General features: G+C 39.8%; 2 protein-coding genes across 6 annotated transcripts; both read left to right on the forward strand.

Moving 5' to 3' along the window:
- The first annotated feature begins 8,123 nt into the window (after positions 1–8,123).
- Positions 8,124–13,224, forward strand: slc2a11l (solute carrier family 2 member 11, like). Its single transcript, XM_076104112.1, has 11 exons — positions 8,124–8,141; positions 8,270–8,430; positions 8,535–8,659; positions 8,754–8,883; positions 10,151–10,299; positions 10,379–10,566; positions 11,799–11,909; positions 12,149–12,250; positions 12,388–12,463; positions 12,573–12,700; positions 12,833–13,224. The coding sequence occupies exons 1-11, from the start codon at positions 8,124–8,126 to the stop codon at positions 13,004–13,006; spliced, it is 1,362 nt and encodes a 453-aa protein (XP_075960227.1). The 3' UTR covers positions 13,007–13,224.
- Positions 13,225–14,341: 1,117 nt separating this feature from the next.
- Positions 14,342–22,406, forward strand: nt5c2l1 (5'-nucleotidase, cytosolic II, like 1). 5 transcript variants are annotated; one of them, XM_076089517.1, is made up of 18 exons: positions 14,342–14,564; positions 15,496–15,569; positions 15,762–15,879; positions 16,408–16,503; positions 16,837–16,928; positions 17,131–17,188; positions 17,319–17,412; positions 17,500–17,553; positions 17,638–17,721; positions 17,829–17,864; positions 17,953–18,060; positions 18,149–18,215; positions 18,363–18,533; positions 18,615–18,666; positions 19,138–19,198; positions 19,851–20,027; positions 20,135–20,228; positions 20,309–22,406. In XM_076089517.1, the coding sequence occupies exons 1-17, from the start codon at positions 14,554–14,556 to the stop codon at positions 20,225–20,227; spliced, it is 1,446 nt and encodes a 481-aa protein (XP_075945632.1). In that variant the 5' UTR covers positions 14,342–14,553; the 3' UTR covers position 20,228; positions 20,309–22,406. The 5 variants fall into 5 exon arrangements, with proteins under 5 accessions (XP_075945632.1, XP_075945623.1, XP_075945658.1 ...); XM_076089508.1 differs by having other exon boundaries at positions 14,343–14,587; XM_076089543.1 differs by having other exon boundaries at positions 14,517–14,587; positions 15,496–15,565.
- Positions 22,407–23,168: the final 762 nt, after the last annotated feature.

Below are 23,168 nucleotides of genomic sequence, written 5' to 3' on the forward strand. Positions count from 1 at the left end.
TGAGCAGAAATTACTGTAAAACTGCATGGCAAAATAGCTCATATAGATAAACAAGAGATATAGATCTAAGATGACCCTTCATCGTTAAGGTCCCAGGAGTCTCCTCAAGGCCAGTTATTCATTCACTCAGGGAGATTTATGATCAATGCACTATAATTAGTGGAAGCACATTCATAAAAGTCCGACACATATCATTCAGTTATTTTGTGTGTTGGTGTGTGTGGAGCTGCTTGTTGCTCCCCCTAGTGGTGGAAGCGACTGTGGAGACTGACATGTCTCATTAAAGGTGTGTAGAACCATTGTAATGAGGCGCTGGCTCACAAAGGACCGACATGAGAACTTGTATTCATTCATCTACTAATGTTACCCTTTTTAGGATAAAACCATCTCGATGACATGTATAGAAGAGACAGGTCAAGTCCCACATACAATGTATAAATGTAAATCACATGGTATGAGAATCACTGAGATTAAAATGGAAAAAAAAACATTTCGAGATATACATTCACATTTATTCATTTTTACTGTGTTGGCTGAATCCTATTGGATATCTATTGTAGACATGTAGCTGTAGATGTTAGATGCCTTTCTTGATTAGAAATGTCATCTCATTCCCATTTGACTATAAATGTCATTCAGATCAAGTGCGGTTTTAATCCTGCAGATAATAAAACGATTGTTAGGCTCATGAATAAAAAGTTTGTTTCAGAGTTTTGAGCCTACAGCCCTCTCTCGCTTTGTGCAGCTTTCTCTGCCGCCCTTCTGGTGTACCTTGAAAGGGAAACATAATGCTGCCTCACACAATTACAGCGTCGGCACCACTTTACTCCCCACCTCCACGTGTTTACCTATGACTGTGTTTTGATCAGTCTGACAAGTAGAATAATGTGGCGTGAGGCAGGTAGCAAAGTTTCTCATAGGTTGACACAAACAGCCTCTCAGGCGTTCAGCAGTCATTTTTTTCCCAGTTTCCTTGGTACTGGTCCATTAACACCAAGAACATCACGAACATCCTTGACCTCAATAGCTTCTTCCTGAGGGTTAAGGTGTTTTTTTACCAACCTTTTTACTGCAAGTCTCTTCCATATAAAAGAAAACACACAGACAGTTTCACTTCAGTACATAACAACGTTACCACTTGTATTTTCTGTGTCTCACATTCATGTATATGAATCCTACTCTATCACTAGAGAGTATGGGACATAACGCTTCACACGATATAATATATACATGTATGGAATCTAACATATTTTATCGTTTATTTGTTTTAATTATTTAATAAAGTCTCATTCAGTGCAATTTTCTCAGTCACAATCGGTCACTGGCCTCTGTTTCTTGCAAAGCTGTATCTAAACTGTACGCCATATTGTTTGAATGTACACACAGCAATGGGATGTGTTTTCAAGAGTCCAATGCGCGCAATCCCTTTGCAGCATAACTGAGGCCGTCTGTGTCTCAGTTGTACTGTTGTCAATATGTCCTCTGAAAGTTATCAATGTGTATTTACACAAATGTCATCATGACAAATTCCTGTACATTTATAACTTTGGTTATTTGAAGAACATTGATTGCTTTTTTTTCCACAGGATGATGAGGTGAGATTGCTTTTGTTTTGTTGTGCAGGTTTCATCTAGCTTCAGGACCTCTTCAGGACTTCATCAAGGCCTCAGCTGACTCTGACACCACAGATAAGAAAGATCAGAGCAAAAACAAAGATCAGAAGAAGAAGCTAAATGCTAAATGATGCTATTGTGTAACACAATAGACGAGAGGACACAAACCGTGTGGTTTAAAAGTTTAGTAAACTGGACTCCACTTGTCTATTTATGTACGTTGAACGCATTTTAAAACCATTACCGTTGCTGGAGTGACTGGTTTAACTTGGCATAGATCGATCTACAAATATGTCATTATGTTTAAACTCCATGTGCTTTATGTAACGAAATTGCATTATCAACATAATGAGAAACTCTGATGAGATACAAGTTGATCATGAGGGATAACACATACATTTGTATATATATATATATAAAAAACAACTTCTGGCAAAGTTATGTGATTCCTATCTTTGTTTTGCTGTAGGCCTTTCTGACCTTTCTAAAGTTTGACCTCGTAATCAGATTAAGACACCGTCTTGACACCATCTTGATTGCTGCAGTGCAGTCCACTTTCAAGGCTCTGTGGATCAAATGGTGATAACAAGGCCAAAAGGGCAATGCATGTAAAACTTCAATCTGATAAAAAATGTAATGGTCACATGGTTGTTTGACAGTTTGAAAGTTATATGGACAAATATTCACACCATGCACTTGCAAAGTAAATGATTCAAAGACAGAAAAAGCACCAGAAATGTTAATCTTTTGCTTCATGAAAATAAAGTGAAATAATGCAGAAATGCCATGTCAGCTCCCTCTTGACCTCAATGGTTTGGTACAACGCCCCCCCTCATTGCTGACACCTAGCAAATCCACCAGTCGATGGCACGTTCCATTTGGCCTTCACTCATGAACAAAACCCCAAGAAACTGGTTTCCTTCACTTGGGGCAGAAACACATCTCCAACCTGGAAGGAGCAATCCAACATTTTCTGGCAGAGAACATGGCCTCAGACTTGGAGGGGCTGACGTCCATCTCGACCTGATGAAGCAAAACAAAGTCAATGCATTCCACAACAGCTGCCTCCGCATATTCCTTAATATCTACTTGCCTAACACGATCTCCAACGATCACAGCATAGCAAAAAAAATGAATTGCTTGGACATATACTGAGGATGCCATCAGAACGAATCCCCAAAGTCAGGGTGCCCTCAGATGGACACCAACAGGGAGACAAAATAGGGGCAGACTAAAAGCCCCGTGGTGAAGAATGGTTAATGCTGAGCTGGGAGATGGATCTCTCACAGGATCGGGCCTAAGCTGGGGCCAAAGTCAGCTGCCAGAGCCAGAAGAAGATTGTTGCAGCATTATGAACCACCTGTGACGAGTAAAATACAGAAAAATATTAGAACATATTTGAAGAAATAAATAACAAACAAGGCGGCAATGAAAAGCAAACAAGACAAATAACAAATTTGAAATAAACTGATTAAAAAAAGTCCTTCTGGACTTGTGAGTGTAATTGTGAACTTGTACTTTGATCCTTCCGTTCCCCCAATTTTTACCAAAAATCCAATGTCACCCGCCTCCAGTGTGCTGAAAATTAATTGAACATGATTTATTTAGCTTTGAGTCATATGGACACTTGATACCTGACTTGAGTGAGAAACTATCCACCAGCATTCTGCACCTGTTTTCACTCCGATTACTCCTCTAATGTCCCTGACACCTGAATCCAGAGGGCTTTAAGGTGCGACACACCTGACAGAAGAGCCGTTTGTGCTGAGCTGGAGATTTACTGGCAATCTGGTTTAAGTGCCACACTCAAGGGCACGATGGTCAGGAATACGACATGGGATTTTGACTCTCAGGTTTCCAATCTATTTTGATGAGCAGAGTGATAAATTGCTGTTGTGTTGGTTCATTTGTAAATATGTTATTTGTAATATGAAGAATGGGCAACAAGCCTGCATGCATGGGCAGATATTCACAGCTTAATTGGTCCGTCTGTCTTGTTACTTATAAAACACAAGTGTGTCTGATGGCCAACTGAGGATGAATGTATCGCATGAAGCGAGGAAGTGTGTTTACTGATTGCTGACAAACTGACAAGTCTGGGTACTAAAAAAAACTTGAATGATGAAATGAATGTTGTTATTATTATTATTAATAACATCAATACCTACAAATTCCTTTTATTAAACCTGCTTTGTCTTCAGCAGTATCAGTCATCCTGCCACTGGAGATTAGAAAATCTATCCAACATGACTTTGAGGACAGATTTGAAAAGCTCTGCTTGTATTATCATTGGATTTTGTGTTTGCGTTTGACAAAGATAACCTAAATGTGCAAATTAGAGTTACCAATGGCATTGCTCAGGTTCAAGCTAAATGCTTTGAGCACAGGTGCACTGATCAGGGTTCATCCCCACGTCTGACATCTATCTTTTTTATCTTTACTGCTTTACTTATCTTTTCTGGTCTACAACCTATTATTAGTCCGTCCCATCATCCACCCAGATGAGAAAACAACACTTCAGCAGACTCTGGCAGCTGGATGATGTTTGGAGAAAACAAAGGAGTATGTCTGCACATCTGTCAAAACTCACATAAAACCATCGACGTGAAATTAAGCTTTTCCAGACAAGTCTTGTGGAGAAGTTATGTTGAATTTTGAGTCAGACAACTAGACTTCTGTCCATAGCCAGCAGGAAGTTAGCTTAGCTTAGCATGAAGACTGGAAACAGGTGAAAACACCTAGCCTAACATTTTTTTGTATCGAAACTTATATCAAACCAAATGTAAAAACGTCAAGTTGTGGTTAAACGGGGGGTTTGTGTTGCAGTGGAAGATATTGCATCATACACGTAACTCCAGACATAACTTTTGAAGCGCTTGTAGGTTGATTTTTTTAACCTTTGGACAAAGCAAGGCTAGCTATGTATATGGTGGAACATGGTGTTAGTCAAGAAACAGCCCAGCACATACAGGGTAGCTACAGGGTAGCTTTCCCCGGGGCCTCTATGCTTTATGCTAAGCTAGGGTAATTAGCTCTTGCTACGTTAAAGAGTTAAAGGAGTTGTGTAAGCATCAGTTCGTATAAGTCCCCCTGCCTGGTCTGCAGTTCACACTCAGATAATGAGAATATATTGAGTGTGTGTCTGAACCTGAACAGCTCCTTGTAAAGTGAACCTGTGAGCCATTCATTATTCATCATGATCAAGCGTTGCCATGACTCTCTGTCTACTTGGGAGGACCTTACGAGTTTGGCACGACTCCTTGTAAGTGTCTGTTTTGGCTGCCAAGTGTTTGTGTGATGGCCTGAAAAAAAAAAAAAAAAGACGTCGGACTCAGAAGCCATGCAGAGAACATCGGTCCAACTGTTGTCTCATAGCACATTTAAAGTCAATACAAGAGGGATGGTGTTTTTGGCAAGCTTTGATAATGTGCTTAACTGAGATTTTTCACAGCAAGCATTCATTCGTTCATGCAGAACTGTGTCACAGCTGGATTCCTACTGAAAAAAGTACTCATCAAATTTTGAAATATCAAATATGGCTTGATGGAGCTTTAACCATTAGTTATACCATATTACAAAAAGGTAAAAATAAAACTTTTTCCAAGGTATTAACTTTTACTAAATGTATGACTATAATCATGGCTGTGGAAAGAAAAAAGGTTTGCAGACACTGTGTGTAAGGCAAGACTATGAATGCTAAGATAACATTAAATGCCATTTTGACAATTGTAATGAAAAAATGAATAACAGCTCCCATGACAATGCTGAAGCGACATTTAGCATTTGTCTCGTCTGTCTCCAGGAAGGTTATGAATGAGTGTAGCAGGCTGACTTCAATAAAGACGTACTCCAGTGATTAATGTTGCATTTTTCATTAAGCTGGGGGGCTCGCAACAGATAGAATATAGCAAAAATATATCGACGGTCACTACAGCTATGCTGGCTGCTCTGCAAGGCTGTACATAGGCACAGCAGTCTTACAAATAATAAATCAAATGTATTAGTGTGGTGCTTCGAGCAAAATTGAAATGGAAACATCAACATACTAACATGCTCACAATGTCAACACGCTGATATTCAGCAGGTATACTATTTACCATGGTCAATCAGCTCACCCCATTACCACAAAACCACATGAGGACATGTTAAACATGTAGTAACACATGCATCCTACATACCCACATAACAGGAAGAAGCTCAGATAAAGCTAATGATGAATTTTTACCAACAAGAAACACATTTTCAACACAAAGCAACTAAATGAGCGGTGCATGTGGGCATAGTGGTGCTAATAATTTTGCTGCTTCTTGCTACTTGCACACACACGACATGTCATGTCTTCATGAAAGCAAGACTCATATTTTACCAGTATATGTTTTAACACTGTTTCACTGTACGACCAAAACTCACTGAGCCAGCAGCCGAGGAAGAAAACAAACTTCTACGGTGAAGTGAAGCAATTATGTCTTGACTTTGATGTTTTGTGATCAAAAGTGGTGTCCGAGGGCATATCAGAGCTTTTAATGGCCACAAAATGTCTCCGGATAATTTCGGAGTCAATTCCAGCCAAATGTATCCATTTGCACTCTGCCTCCTGGAGCATCGAACAGCCTATCCTCAGCCACCCATGTGAAAAAATGGTTTGTGCCTCCATCTGGTGGATGATCCGGTGTACTGCACTCATCCTAAAGGCATTGGGCTTCAATACAGGCATGAGCTGGTCAAATAGATAAATGGGAACATGTCTAGGAGGTCTGATTATCTCATTTTCAAAACAAAGCCAAAAACAGTTTTATTTAGATGGGATTAATAACCTATGGTGACATATAACTGAAATTAAGAGTTTTACAGTTACCCGAGAAAATTTCAATGTATCCAAATGGCCAATTTTAAGATTCCGCCTTAACAAGTAAAACCTTACCAACTTTGCTATGCCTCACTTTATTAGCATCTGTCTGTTCACAGGTAATGTTCAGATATTGTGATACAGTTTCAGTCACTGCCTGGTCGATGGGAAGCTTTAAAAAGAAGAGCACACACATCTGTGTTTTGCTCAGTGTGAGGCCTGACAAAGACTCCCAGCTGCTCAAAAGAACTTCAATCCAACAATAAAGTTGGCGATGTTCAGCTGACTTGCAGTTGAACAGCTGGTCTTTGTGTACATTGTTGTTACTGATCCAGATCTTTGTCAAATGTGCAGTGTAAGGAGTTTTATACAAGTGATGTCATTTTGTCTGACATTAGCAGCTGGCTAAAAAACATCAAAAACAAAATCCTCAACCTCATCTAGGGGCTGTTTTGTCTTTTAGAAATAGGATGGCGTAAAGTGGTGGGTTAGATCTTAATATGATGTATCAGTTTCACAACTGAGGATTTCGCTTTGCTCTTTTGTGATGCAATTCCAGGCTTTTCCATTTCCTTTTGGTTTTCAGTGGCTATAAAACCAGTCATCCTTCTCCCCTGCCTTTGGCAGGTGCAGCATTTACTCCAGTTCCCATTTATAATCAGCGTCTGGTCTCACTTTACCCTCCCCAAACACAATGAAGCACATCCTGATATTTCTCACTCTCATCTCGTTGCCCTAATTATTCTCTTTGTTCTCTGTTGTTTCCCTCGCTCTGACTCTGAAGAGGCAGGGTGGCACTTTTTAGCTTGTTCACCAGGATATCTTCATGTGCCTTATCAGACGCTTTCCGGGATTCAATCAACCCAGCACTTTTAGCATCGTTTACAGCCTGAGAACGAGCCAGTCTCGAGACTGAAAACATATTTCCAAAAGGAAAAGACAATATGCAATGATTGTTCCTGCTATTCTCAATAATGTTGACTACTCAAGACAAATCATTATGAAAGTGAAAGTCAACTTATAGATAGAGCATTAAAGTGGAAGGATTTATTATCCTCCTACCTGCACAAAGAAAACGTTATATTAGTTTTTTGCATGTTTTAGCCATGTATTGAATGGATTACCATTCCACACACACACACACACACACACACACACACACACACACACACACACACACACTCTTGCAACATAGTTTGTATGGTTAATCATTTCAGTGCGGAGTTAAACGTCTTCTGCACCAGTTTATTGTGGACTTGATTTGAAAAGACTCCAGACATGACAACAACCAGACCTAAAACTCAGTACTTATCACTCCTGGTAGGTAAGATTTAAGATAACGGTGTGTCTTTTGTATTTTTGTGGGTATAGGTTCGGAATAAGCAATATAAAGGAAGAGTGTTCTAAGTATTAAGAGTGTTTTGCTGTAGCTTGCAGAAGTAACATAACCAACATGACAAATTGAACAGACACTGACAAATGTAAGATTTAAGAAACAGTAGGTTCGATGATCCAGCATGTTTGATATCAAATTCAATTTAGACATGTATCATTATAACTGTTCACATGTTTAATTTCTGCAGGTAGACAGCCCCATCTTAATTGCTGCCATTTTTGTCACTGGCATTGGTGGGACATTTCAATATGGATTCTGTGTATCTGTGATGACCTCCCCCTCTGCTGTAAGTAAAATACAAAAAATAAATCATGGTGAACTGTCTTAATACAGCTATAAAGACGACTCAAAACACTCGATACACAACATTACGTTTGCATAACTAAAATGAAACCACGAATGTGATTATTGCAGTTTATAAAGGAGCTGGTGAACCAAACATGTCTACAGAGATACAGTGTCTCCTTGGACCAGTGGCAGCTCTCTCTCATCTGGTCCTTCACCGTGTCTATTTTCTGCATCGGGGGCTTAGCGGGGTCGCTGGTGTCCGGTCAGCTTATCTCAAAATTTGGCAGGTCAGTGCATGTACAGAAAAGTCAACAAACCTAAGTTTTAGCTTTTGTTTCCTTTTTGTTTTGGCCTCAGGGTTTAACAGAGTCTCCGTCTTCCTGTCCCACAGAAAGCAAACCCTTTTGTTTAGCAATTTTGTGTCTATAATTGGAGCTGTGTTGATGCTCTTGAACCAAAGAGCCATGTCGTTTGAGATGATCATTGTGGGACGATTTCTCTATGGCATCAATTCAGGTGAAGCTATATTTATTTAATCCTTTGATTTCTTTGTCACAGAATTTTTACATTACTTACTCAAAATGTATGATTCCCTATTGTACGCCTCTAGGAGTCAATCTTGCAGCTCACACCATGTACCTTATTGAATGCGCCCCCAAGAACCTGCGAGGGATGGTGGGCGTGACCCCCGCTACCTTCCTCTCCTTGGGGAAGTTCAGTGGTCAGCTGCTGGGGATCAGGTGAGGTGGCCGGCGTCATGGATACTGTTAGTCAAGTAAGGGGTTGGATAGGTTCAAATGACAGCTCACATGTCTCATAAAGACCCATTGTGTGTTCTCTGTAGGGGGGCGACATGGAGGAAATCTTGTATGCTGCAATACAGCACATTTTCTGCAAACTCTTAAGAAAACACTTAAGAATGTCTGTTTTGGGAAAATAACAGTATTCCTTGTTGATATTAATATAAGTTATAGGGATATTTTTGATTGCCATAAAGCTTGCCTGCTCACCCACTGCAACATTACTTGGCATGGCCTGTTGAAGTCACCCCATAAAACAGTGTGACAAAATGTCTGACCAGAGTTGATTGTCAACCATATTGACCAAACATCCAACATTTATTTTGCATTTTAGCCACAGACCGTCCACCACTTTGATCCAGACTGGATGAATAACTTCTGCGATTAGCTAACTTTTTTATCTAGCACTGTCACCAGTTCTACATTTTTTATTTGATTAATTTGATTTTAACATTCCCAACTTTGTATTTGATGGTAATTAGCAAAATTGTAGTATGCTACACTAAGTATCGGTGACAGTTTGGAGAGCAGGACAGGTAGGAAGGACCCAAATGCAGACTCAGAGACAGGTAGGTACAATGAAGATGCTTTAACAACACAAAAACTCTTACAGGCTCAGAATCCAAAAAGGTACAGCTGACCGAAAAACAGGTAACCGAAACTCCATACAGCAACAAAAGACAAACCGACAAATAGCAAAGGTGCTGGTCTGGCATAAATAGTGAGTGACTAATGGGGAAGTGGGAACAGGTCAGCAGGAGGTCTGGTGACTGCAGGTCTAACGAGGGACAGGTGAAACTAATCCGGGCGGGGCAGACAATCAAATCTGGCGGGAAAACACACAAAGGCAGGAAGTGAATTGATCTGAAACAACAGGAGATGAGTAACAAAATACAACTTGGGTCTTATTTTCAAGATTTTGAGAGCGTCATTGCAACAACTTATAACACTGTAATAACCACTTATTTTCCATAATTTTACTGTGTTCCCAGATCTCACTAGTTAATTTAGTGAATAGGCTGTACAATGTTAATATTATTGATCGGAACGATGGACTGAAAATTGCTAAAATACGACCCAGGATGTACCTCCCCTTCAACATGGGTCTCTTTTAAAAAAGACAAAACGCTTAAGTTAGGGTTTGTGTGCACGTCATTGTATTGCACTGTAATAGCTCAATTGTTGCATAATGACATTGCCATTGCAGTGAGTTGCTTGGTACACGGGAGAGGTGGCCCTGGCTGCTTGCATTCAATGGTATTGCAGCGTTACTCCAGCTCGCCACCCTGCCCTTCCTGCCAGAGTCTCCCAGCTTTCTGCTGCTGAACAGAGGGGACCGCCTGGCCTGCGAGAAAGGTGTGAGACAGCATTTATGGCAAGAATAATGGTCTGGAGAGTCATTATCACTTTAATCTTTGTTGTCACCCTCCCCTAGCTCTGAGGAAGCTATGGGGCAAAATTGACTACAGCGGGGCTGTGGAGGAGATGTTGGTGGAGAAGGCTGCCTTGCAGAGCGTTCGCAGCCACTCAGTGATGGAGCTGATTCAGAACCAAGCACTCCGCTGGCAGGTCCTCACCATCATCGTTCTCTTTGTCACATTTCAGCTCAGTGGCATCAGCAGTGTGAGTGAACACTGTTTTGCACAAGATTAGTAAAATGTTAACTACACTTCTGGATACAGTACGTTCCTTTGCATAATCTGAATCTGAAATTTCAGCTCTTTTTAGGTAATGTAGAATTAATGATCCGCATAATCTCTGTATTTCCCAAACATGAGAGCTATTACTTGCATTGTTAAAGTAAAGTTGAGGCTTTCAGTCTGTGTTAATATACAGCTGTGTTATTTAGACAGAGCTGTAGATATAACATTATGGCAGAATATACATGTGGGACTGAATGGGACCATGTTGAGGCTGTAAACCCAAATGGTTCTTTTAGAGTATTTGTACACATTAAAGGCCAAAAAGATTTGACGGGAAGGTCGACATTTAGAGAGAGAGTTAGGTAAGATGAAACATATAACTCTCATGTCAGTCCGTTAAATATGAGGCTGAACCCAAGTATCGTTTAGCTTAGCACAATGACTGGAAAGTTTACACAGCGAAACCGTTTGCTTGGCTCCTTCTCAACATAACAAAATCCACCAACCAGCACCTCTAAAGCTCACTCAACCAAAAGTGAAATGTCAAAAGGACAATTTGCAATTTACAACTGTAAAACACCAAATGTGCCTTTTTTTGTCGTTTGTGCAAATTAAGTAAACTAAATACTATGTGTAAAGAATTAATTACCTTAGTAGGACGGTACACTTCCAGCTGTTTCCTCCTGTTTCTGGTCTTTGTGCTAAGCTAACCTCCTGCCGGCTGTAGCTACATATTTACTGTGCAGATACGAGAGTGGTATCAATCGTCTCACCTAAAAAAACTTCAAACAAAAAAAGACTTTCAGTTTTCATCAAAGCACCCTGAACCCTGATGAATCTAAATTACTCTTATTTCTATGTACACACATGCCTAAAGGTTTCTTATTCTTACATTGTGAATGTCTATTTGATGAGTTTTGAATGATTTGAACAGTCAAACCGCAAAATATGGGGACTAAGCTCAAATTGGAATTAATGCTTAATTTTCCACGAAAGCCCCACTTTCCCATTCCAAGCAGACCAGACTTTTAAAAGAGGATATTTACTTTAAATAATAGAAACATGACAACACCCCACTGCACCCTGCACTGAAACCTGTTGTACATGTTTAGATAAAAAGATAAACTAGGAATGTGAACGTATACATTTCAATATTTAAGGGGCTTTCAAATAGACATGTGATTTGGTTCTTATTCAAATACATCTCTCCAGGTGTACTTTTATTCCTTTGATGTGTTTCGTGAGGCAGGAATCCCAGAACACCATTTACGTTACGCCAACATGGGAATAGGGCTGTGTGAGCTGGCCACCTCTGCAGTCTGTGTAAGTGTAATTTATTTACATCTATGACCATCAGTGAATTTTGAGTATAATATCCCTTCGACATGTTGACATAGATGTCCTGTTTTTCTACTATTTACTTTTGTGATTTAGGAAAACAATTATGAAACAAAAACCTTTCCTCTTCTCTCAAAGATGTCTCCATCTGTGATACCTGTCCCAATGTATAGTTAGAGCTCCCCTCTGTGGTTGAATGCTGTAAATGTGCTTTGATATTGCAGTTCATGATTGTCGAGAATACAGGCAAGAAAGTCCTGCTGTTAAGAGGATTCATGGGAATGTCTGCAACACTGATCCTCCTCACCGTCACTCTGAACCTGCAAGTGAGTCACCACAAAACAAGACACTGTTAGCAGCATTCATTTCTGCATATTTTGATGGTTAACAGATGACGAGTGATGACTGACAAGAACTCTAATAACCCATAAACTCAAGCAAGCCAACTTTTCATTTTCTTCAGAGGCAGTTTTCCTGGATGCCGTACTGCAGCATGGTCCTTATTTTCTTGTTTGTTTTCTTTTTTGCCGGGGGACCAGGTATGTTTGTCACTCAATATCTTATTTATCAAGGATTTCCATGTCAGTATTCAACAATGATTGCATCTTACTGTAGTGTATACGTCTCTCCTGTGTTCTTGACCCTCAGCTGGAGTATCAGCTCCTCTTCCATCTGAAATGTTAACTCAGTCGTTCAAATCGGCTGGAAACACCTTGGCCTGCATTATTATCTGGACACTCATGTTTTTGATGGGGATACTTTTCCCTTTCTTAGTGGTAAGCACATTATTATCTACATGAACGAGAGGCCATGTAGACACAATTATTCATGATCATTCAGGTGAAATCAGAATAAAATGCTTCACTCAAACTGATTCATAAATGTCCCCAAACATGCTTTCTTTCCAGGAGAAACTGCAATACTTTTGTTTTCTCATATTCCTGTTTTTCTGCGCCACCTGTGCGCTGTACGTGAAGTTTAACATCCCTGAGACCAAGAATCTGACAGCGCTGGAGATTGCTGTGGAGTTTCAGAGGATGCACCGCAAATCTGGAGAGATCGCAGAGCAAAATATCCGCTGAACAGAAACTCGACGGAAACCGAACAGACGACACTAAACTGTGATCATTTTTTTGCCTGGTCATTAAGTGTCAAAGGGCAAACATTTAGCTTGAAGAGGTCACGTTATATCACAAAGAGGCGATTTAAATTCAAATACAAGATAAAGCTCATATAGTTTAATCATATAATTACAGTCAATTTTATAAAGTCAGCTATGTGAACAATGCAGCACGACATTAATAAAGGTGGCTTCACTGTCTTTTATGACTGGTCTTTCTTTCTGACTGCTTTCATTGTGACATTATTTTGTGTGTGTTCCTTTGTGTTTCAGTGTAAACTCTTATTTTTAAACTCAGGCAAACAAGGCCGTGTTCATCTTTATCTTTGGTTATCGGTGGGGTCTCCATGGTATAAGCTCTGGCTAGTAGTTTGTGTTTACAGCTGGCTGTACTGCTTTACCCTAAAGATCAATAGCCTATTTTACTAACTGTCATCATAAAATACATGTTGTTATAGATTAGCAAGATCAGTTTAAACACCTTTGCATCAGTTATTATAGATAGATAGATAGATAGACTTTATTTCAGACTCAGACTTATAATCCTTTATTATCATAGTAATCTTACAACAACAGTACATGCCTAATACTGTAAAGTGCAGTTGGTTAATTAATAACGTCATTTTTTAATCATGCACATAGAGGTCCCTGCCCACAAGGGCTCACAGTAAAGGACACAGTGGTGAAACAACAGCTGTCAGAAAAGGCTACAACGTCTTACATAAAACATTACACTGTAAAGAAAGAATGTTGTCTCCAAAACTTAAAGAAATAAAAAAATATAAATAAAGTAAATAACTTATCAGACATTAAGATGTACAAAGTGAAGCCTTTAAATCATCACACGGTGAACAATAAAACACAAGATAGTCTTCAATCTCCCCTAAATCAGCAAAGCCTTTTCTCGTGAGATCATTAAGACAAGCATGTCGCCTTTGAATGTGCATACAGGTCTTTACTTTTGGTTTGGTTCTGCTCCACATACCTGTAGATAGTTTTAATGACACAATATGTTTTATATAGCGTACATGTTGCTGACAATACTTCTGTACTTGTGCAGTGCAGCTTTAGGTGAAACTAAAAGACAAACGATTCAATTATCTGACATGTTTTGCCGTTCGGGTCAAGGCGGGACTGACTTTCATCGGGACACTTCTAACTATATTACGCAGGCGTGCAGCCCCGGCACATGTGTGCGCCTCCGATAACACAATCTACATCTTCAAAGCCCCAATGTCTTGCAGGACGAGTGCGTAACAAATGCTAAAGGCGAGAGGCTGGATGCGTCTGTTTACATCAGCAACCAGCAAATAGCCACAGGGAGGAGTTTCAGACTGCGTATGAAATAGAGAAAAATACGCACGTCCACGCCTTCAAAATGTGGGTAAAATTAGGCTGCAAAAGGTGCCGAGACGCAGACCGCAGCTGCATGTGAATATAACTCACAGGAGATAGGGTTTGCTGAAAATTTGAAGGGCGAAATGGACTCAGATCGCAGCATCTCCTCTGATGAGCCCAAGGTGAAGAGAAGCTTTGGCCAAATGTGAGTCCATTCGATTATATCAATGGAATACGTTGTTATGCTCTGAAGTTAACAACAGCTCTACTGCTTTCACTAACATAACACTTTTACAAGTCTTGTCATTTGTTGTTGTTGTAATTTCTGTATCTAATTGGTCACAAAATCAGGTCAGGAGCTACTTTATTAACAAGTCATCATAAGGCTATTAGCCTACTATTTAGAATAATTGGTGTTTGTCACAAGTGCTTTCTATCCTCAACTTCATCCTCTGAAGGTTTGCACCCCATCGCAAGATACTTTAATCAGCAGACACTCTACAGTGAGCGCTCCTGCATCAGAAACACACAGAAACATCCTCAATAGCTCAACACAGCTTAAAACAAGAGCTTGCAGGTTAATTATTAACAGTAACCTTATATCGATGAGCTGTTAGGGAAGGATGGGACTGGGGCCGTGCAGACTGGAGGTGCTACAGATAGGCTTCTCTCTCTCTCTGTCAGGGTGTCACTGATAAAGAGCAGCATCTGGGAGCAAGTGCCAATGGAAACCATGTACAGTTACACCAGTCAACACAACAGTCTGTTAGAAAATACAGCCTGGATCCTTTTACTTGTAATTTATTTGAAACAGTGGTGGAGATAGTTGAGGCAATGATAACATCTCTACCGTCCACCCAGCTCCACCCCTGCTGTATCGGAGCAGGAGCTAAAACTACAACAGGGTAATTAAGGTTTAAAACAACAACAAAAAGGTCCCTTCACGTTAGAGGACGTCTTCCCCTCTGAGAGAAAACTGATGCAAACAAGTGCTACACAGCATACCAATCCTGAATAAACCTCATCAGTGCAAGGAACCCATTAGGTCTATTGCTAAAAGATGTTTGATCAAGTGTCTGCAGACTTCAGCTTGTGTGTTGTGTTTCGTCACAGGGTGTTCGTCAACAGAAGTGTGACCCTGGAAAACATCCAGTGCTATGGATTTGACATGGACTACACAATGGCAAGTATGTAACAGAAAGACCTTTGTGTGTGTAAAGTTCTGTGACACAATGAGGAGGTTATAGATTAGAACTCTGTCGTATCTGATTCTTTACTCCTTCAGGAGTTTCTCTTTAATTGTCTGGGCAAGATTCACTGACTTTATGCTGATGATGCTTGTGTGTGTGTGTGTGTGTGTGTGTGTGTGTGTGTTACAGTGTATAAGTCCCCTGACTACGAGAGCCTCGGCTTTGAGCTGATAAGAGACAGAATGGTGTCTGTTGGATACCCTCATGAGCTTCTACACTACACATACGACCCCAGCTTCCCCACACGGTTGGTTTTAAATCTACCTCGCTAACTGAGGAGCATGCAACAGTGAAGTAGTGACTGCATCTGAGGTACTAGAAATAGAAGATGAAATTAAAGCAAGTATTATTTTCTTTGTCTCTTGTCAGGGCAACACAATTTGGGAAAGACACAAGTTGGTATATTGTACGAATGATGTAACTCATTTTTTAAATACATTTTTTTTCCCAAAGATAACTATTTGTTACATTTGTAAGTTTAAGGATACACCCCTTTAATTAAACGGAGGTCCATAGGCAAATTCATTAACAAACAACAACAATAAAAACTAGAAAAAAAGCCTGAAGAAATGGTGGGCAATTTTCACTATATCATGTTTCAATCAATTCTCCCAAAAACTAATCATCAGGTTGGTTGATAAATAAAAGAATCACTAGCTGCAGCACTGAAATAAACATTGTTGCCTCCTTTAAATAACTGCTTCATCTGACAGTTCATGTCATGTCATGACATGACCCCCATAACCCCTTTTATTTATTTTTTCTCCCCCCTCAGCGGTTTAGTGATCGACACCACATTCGGGAACCTCCTGAAGGTGGATTCAAATGGGAATATTTTAGTCTGCAGTCATGGCTTCCGCTTCCTCAAAGGGTAAAGTCAAACTCTTTAGAGAATACAGCACAGACATGTTGTTGAATCGTGGTTTAAGTGGACATCTCCACCTGTAAACTCAGGTGAGATCAGACGGAGACGAACGCACATATCAAGATCACAATACAACATGTTCAATCGATAAAAGCCATCTTAAAAAGTTATGAAAAAAAAAGAAACATGACTTTGTCTAATTTAGCTTGTTTTTAATAGATTATCATACAATTTTCACAACCCTGAAACCCCAAAATTAGCACATTTGTTTACAGTCGGTCAGTTAGCTTGTGTTTGTGTGTTTGCAGTAGTGATCCGTCTTGTGTTTGTGTTCCACAGAGAAGACATTCACAACTACTACCCCAAGAAGTTCATTCAAAGAGACGACACCGACCGCTTCTACATTCTTAACACTCTCTTCAATCTTTCAGGTATACAATGCACCTGAAGAAATGTTGAATTTGACACAATATTAATATTTTGTGTCTGTACTTTTCTCTTGATAAATACAAATAAATAAAATACTTATTTGTCTGCAGTTAAAACCTATGTAAAAAAGGAAAGTGTATACGTTTGTTTATGATATCAGCAACTTAAAAGTGTAACTAACCTGTGTTTTCGTGCACCCTGCAGAGACTTACTTCTACACCTGCCTCGTGGACTTCTACACCAGATGCCCCAGATACACAAAGTGAGTTGACTTGTTTACCTCATAAAAGCTCGACTGTTCCTTTTCGTTTTTTTGTAAATTAATTATAAATGAACCGTTGAATTAGTCATTAAACTTCACCGCTCTTTATCTGCTGTTGAATTTCTCCCAGCCTCCTGAAAGGTTTCCAGCACGGCGACTTGTTCATGTCCTACAGAAGCATGTTCCAGAATGTTCGAGACACAATGGACTTTATTCACGACACGGTGAATCTTTTGAACGTTTCTTTTCCCCTTGTTGGGCATAATCAGACTTTGTCTCTCGCTGTTATACTGTGTCTGTGTGCTGTATAGGGAATCCTGAAGGAACGAACTATCAAGAATTTGGAGAAATACCTTATCAAAGATGTGAGTAAACTGACAAGATATTGCACCAAAATGACAAAGGAAAAGTTGAAATAATCAACAAATGAATGTGGTTTTTTTTCACAGCCAAATCTCCCTGTACTCTTGACCCGGATTAAAGCGGTGGCCAAGGTCTTCCTCGCCACCAACAGTGACTACAGCTACACTGAGGTGAGCCTCTAAACATATAGTGAACCATGACTAAACACTCTTTCCCACATATTACATGTAAACAAAGTGGAGGCATTCAAAAATGTTTTTCCTCCTCCCTCATCAAGGCCATTATGAATTACCTGCTTGAAAACAATGCCAAGGTAAGACAATTTTATCTTTTTCTTTGAATAATCAGAAAATGCCAATTTCATTGAATCGCGTCAATTTAACATTTCTCTTCATCTCCAGTCTGGAAGTGAGAAAAAGTCCTGGTACTCCTTCTTTGACCTCATCGTGGTGGACACCAAAAAGCCTCTGTTCTTTGCAGAGGGGACAGTGCTGAGACAAGTGGACACGGTATGAAAAAGACTCGCACTCTAGATTTATGTACATGTCAATGTTTACACCACGGCAGGTTTCAATAACGTTGCATTTTGGGACGCAGAACACAGGAAAGCTTCGGATCGGGACGTACACAGGCGGCCTTCAACATGGAACCGTTTACTCCGGAGGTGAGATTCAACTGCGTTTTAATATATTCATTGTTTTTATTTTACCCTGACTAGACAAAAGCATCATCCCTGCAGTGTTGATAACATACACATAGCATGCACTGACACAGATCAAACCTCTCCTTGAATAAACGTCTGTTTTTGCAGGATCGTCAGACGTCATCTGTGATCTGCTGGATGTCAGAGGTAAAGACATCCTCTACGTCGGCGACCACATCTTTGGCGACATCCTCAAATCCAAGAAGCGTCAGGGCTGGAGGACTTTCCTTGTCGTACCGGAGCTCACCAAGGAGCTGCAAGTGTGGGACGAGAAGAAAAGTAAGAACGAGTAGACAACGTTGTTGCTCTCTGTTCATTTTGATCACTTCAAACTCTTGATGACTTTCTTGGTTTTTGCAGATCTGTTCGAGGAGCTGAAACGTCTCGACGTCTTCTTAGCCGAACTTTACAAGTGAGTTATCCTGGTCTTGTTATATAAACAACAGATATTGAATGTTTATGAAGTTTAGAAACTGCACCTGAACTGGTGAAATTGATGAATTCACTATCATCTATGATTGATCAATTATACCCTGAAAATGAATTGTCTAATAGTATAAAACATTATTATATAATTTGTAAAGTCATTAGTTGAGTATACTTTTAATAATTCACAATTTGTATATCATCATCTGCTGTATGTACAAATGTTAAGGAAAACAAACAAATCATCATGTATTAGTGATAACAAATAATTGATTGATTCTAAAATATTAGTTGTTTGTTGGTTTTTAAGTTGCAACATGTGACACTTAACGTTTACAATGTTTTACTGACGTTATTGCCATGACATCAGGATTTAATTGTTCACTTTCTACAAGACCTATGACACCACATTTACATGAAGCAACGACTGAATTGTTTTTGTGTTGGTCGTCTGAAGGCACCTGGACAGCGGCAGTCAGGAGTGTCCCGACATCCGGGCCATTCAGACGAGAATGAAGGTGAGCACTGCGTATCAAAACCCAAGTTTTGTTTTCGGGAAGTTATACAGAGGGGTTCATTTAGAGACCCCACGGGTTCAACACACATCTTCGGTCATTCAAAATATTCCAGCACATCTAAACTCCACCTGGACAAAGGTTAAGGTTTGGTTGTCCATTCAAATTCTACCTCCCTCCCTTTTATTGACAGCCCAAATCAGTGCATGAGAACTTTGTGTACATCAGTATACCTTCCGTGCTCTTGTCCTCTCCCTCCACCTCGTCCTCTCTCTGCCGCCATGTTCACAAAGTTGTCACAATATAGGGGAGCTCACCTGCTTACCTGTGTGTGAAGCAGAGTGTTGCCAATGTCAGGTATGTTTTGAATTGAAGTGTTTTCCCACTGATTGCAAGAAATGTCATTCTTCAACGTGTGTCTAATTTAAGAAACATTTCCACATATTTGTTTATTGCCTAATACTCATCAGACTGTAAACAAAATGCAGTCTGTAAAGCAGACAATGTGCTCGTGGTTTAGCAAACTTGGTCAACAGATGAGGCTAGAACAGTTAGTGATAGTTTTTGTGTCTTGGCAATTGCAATAAAAAAACAAAACAGTTAAACACTCAGTCCAGGTTTTTCTGCTGATGTGGTTTGTTGTCTTCGTCTGCAGGTGCTGACCTACAGAATGGACATGTCTTACGGCCAGATGGGCAGCCTACTGCGCAGCGGCGCCAGACAGACGCTGTTCGCCAGCCAGCTGCTGCGTTATGCTGATCTATACTCCTCCAGCTGCATCAACCTGCTGCACTACCCCTTTAATTACCTCTTCATGGCGCCCCCAGTCCTGGTCAGCCCCCCCCCCGCCCATACACATGCCTGCACAGAAAACAAGTCCGCGTTCTTTCATAATTTATCATGAAGCTCATTCTTCATCTCACTCATGAACTCTTTCAGATGCCCCACGAATCAGCGGCTCAACACGCAGCTGACTTTGCCTCATCAGAGCTCGCTCGCACCAACAACATTGTCAAGATGAGCAGAAACTAAGGTTTGTGTCATTATGTTGTAGCAAAATTGCTGTTGTTCTTTACTGAATTTTGTTGGTTTATTATCGTTTCTCTCTCGCAGTGCCGAACACAGCTGGCCGACATGTTTCAGTAGAGGAACACGTGAAGAGGAATATTCAAATTATTCTTTTAACTGATGAAGGTGACTGTTTGCACCTGTGCTTGTATAAAGGTTTTGTTGCAGCCATGACGTGCCTCCTTGACTAAAAAATAGAAACTAACCTATTGCTCCACCTTGTGGATGTGAAGTGCTATGCCATGCAACGAGATTTGGGGATTGAAAGCTAAGGCGATTCAGGGTTACTGTATATATTTGTTTTCATTGAAGTACAACAGCTTTGACAAAACATGCCGGTGTATATGCCATTAGTGGATCTCAGTTCATTTTAAAGGACCTCCTCACGCAATCATTTTACCACTGTCTTAGTGGCACAATGGACATTTTCATGAGGGCCATTTATTTTGCAGAAAGTAGTTCCAATGAAAATTGGTCACGCAGAGGTCTGTGGATTATTCAGAGTAACCAGGACACTGTTTCGGGAAAGACACGTTGCTGTTGAGTTTTTTCAAACTAGAAATCTCAAGAACACATGAAGCACAACCTGATCAAATAAGAGGTTCAAAAAGCAAGTTCAGAAATACACTTGTATTGTGTTTGTGTGAACTGACCCTTCGAAGTTGTTCTTTTGTACTACATCTGTTGTCCACTGGATGGCAGAGAATCCCCTCTTCAACAGACTCAGGTCAGATCCGTCTCTGTGTGTGTGTGTGTGTGTGTGTGTGTGTGCGTGTGTGTGTGTGTGTGTGTGTGTGTGTGTGTGTGCGTGTGTGTGTATGTGTGAGAACTGGCTGAAAACCATAAAGAAGTGAAAACTGTTTTATCTGACTAAACAAAGATTTGTCTCTTAAAACACGGTAACAGGAATCACTGTTTTTACAATAAAATCCATTAAAATATGTGCTCCAAAAACAGTAAATACAGCAGCTCATCTACTGGCAGGTTAAACTGCTGCATGTTTGTGTATATCCCCTAATAAAACGAATCTTATTTTGCTCTTGTCATACACACACACACACACACCTGTGAAGTGCTAACTGTACACACACTCTGTACCTCCCTCTTGTTCTCTCTTTGGCTCTGACAGTCCTGCTCACCAGAGCCGAACCTTAATCAAGAGACAGCTGAGAGGAACATGTGTCTCTCTCTGTTCATTACTGTATATCAGTCCTGATCATGTGTGAGAAAATGTGTTGGTGTTCTTGCAGGGTTGAAGTGTGTGTGCATGCGCAGTATCGCTGTTTTCCTGCTGTGCTCCTGTAGAGAGACACATCTGCCCCACATTTCACTCTGCAGAAACACTAATACAAATATAGCATCAGTCTCACATTTGACATGATGAAGTATCCATTGATGTCAGGAAACACCTTCAACTTTGGCTTAAACTCCTGGGAGGAAAAGCAGAAGAGAGCACAGTATTATCAGTAAGGTCCCGTGCTGAATCTTATTGTGTTTACTAAAATGAGAAAGACTTGAACAAATTAAGAAATAATTTTCAAGTGCGGACTGTTCGAGCATTTCTACGGACATCTTGACACGATTCATATAAATGTGTGAGAATCTATTATTCTTTCAAATCGTATACATTCCAGGCAAGTCTAAATAAGGAGCCACCCACTGCATGTATTGGCAGTTAGAATCCTCAGCTTTCATCTCTGTTTGATGTAACATAGTAATACAAGTCCCCATCTTTTTTTTTGATGCAGTTATTGACTTAAACTTTCGTTTTTTAATTGTGCTGAAAATGCAGCCAGACCTTTGATTCTGTGCTACATGTCCTGTCCTTTGGACGGCATTAAGCCTCCACTGTGAAGCTGAATGATCAGCCTGACACCAGACCAGTGTGACACGTATCAGGTTCTCTGTGCTGTTGTTTAGAGTTTCACCTACATGTCACTCTGCTGACATATCTGCTTACTTTAAAATAACACAGTATGATCACACTTCTGATAACGATATTAACATGGAGGAGGAAGAGGAGGTGTTTATGTTCATCCCTGAACACGACTTCAAATGTATCAGAAAACACGAGGAAACATTTTGGTAAAGGACGTCATAGTGATCGTATCAGTGTAAATATTAAAGTTCAAGAAGAAACTGAGTCAGTTATGGCTTCATATTCTTTTAAAATATTCAAAAAAGCATTTTATGTTGTGGCTTTTTTTATTAGCAAAAGATTTATGCTATTCGTGTTCACAGAAGACACCAAACACTCAGCTTTGTAAACCTTTTCAACTTGTTATTTTCTCAGCCATTATATCAAACAGGCATATTCTAGATGAACGCAACATAATTCTTTTTTTTACATTTTCCCAAAATTATGTTCTGGATTATTTGTAAAACTTTGTAAATTCCCTCAGATGTCAAAATGAAGTTGTGTGTGTGTTTGAACAAAGTTTGGCTGCACTTACAGGAGTTAATACATATTGAGGTTTAAAATCAGACAATTGAGTTTATTTAATCAAAACTGATCTTAGAACAGTAAAGATTCACTCATTCACACTGATGATATATTTGCACTGCTTTTTCTGAAGCGAGCAGGCCGTTACTAGGCCTGTAATTTCAATGTTTTAACAATATAATAAGATATACTAACATTTTTATGGAGGAATACTGTTCTTGTTTTTTTCAGTTTTCCAATTCTTTAATGCAAAATTCCATTTGGCATAAAGGTCTCAGATTGGCTATATATATATATATCAGATTTTCTTTTTTTACATCTGATCGCCAAACAATTTACTTATTTTAAAGATTGATTTTAACTCGTTTTTTTCAAGAAAATAACAGTGAGAAATTGAAAACTTTAATTATTCATCTTTATTCAGATAGAAGTTGCAGAGAAAATGACCAGCAGTTTTCTTTC

This window comes from Anarhichas minor, unplaced genomic scaffold, assembly GCF_050575085.1.
Source record: "Anarhichas minor isolate MPS153535 unplaced genomic scaffold, ASM5057508v1 ptg000002l, whole genome shotgun sequence".
Classification (NCBI taxonomy): Eukaryota; Metazoa; Chordata; class Actinopteri; order Perciformes; family Anarhichadidae; genus Anarhichas; species Anarhichas minor.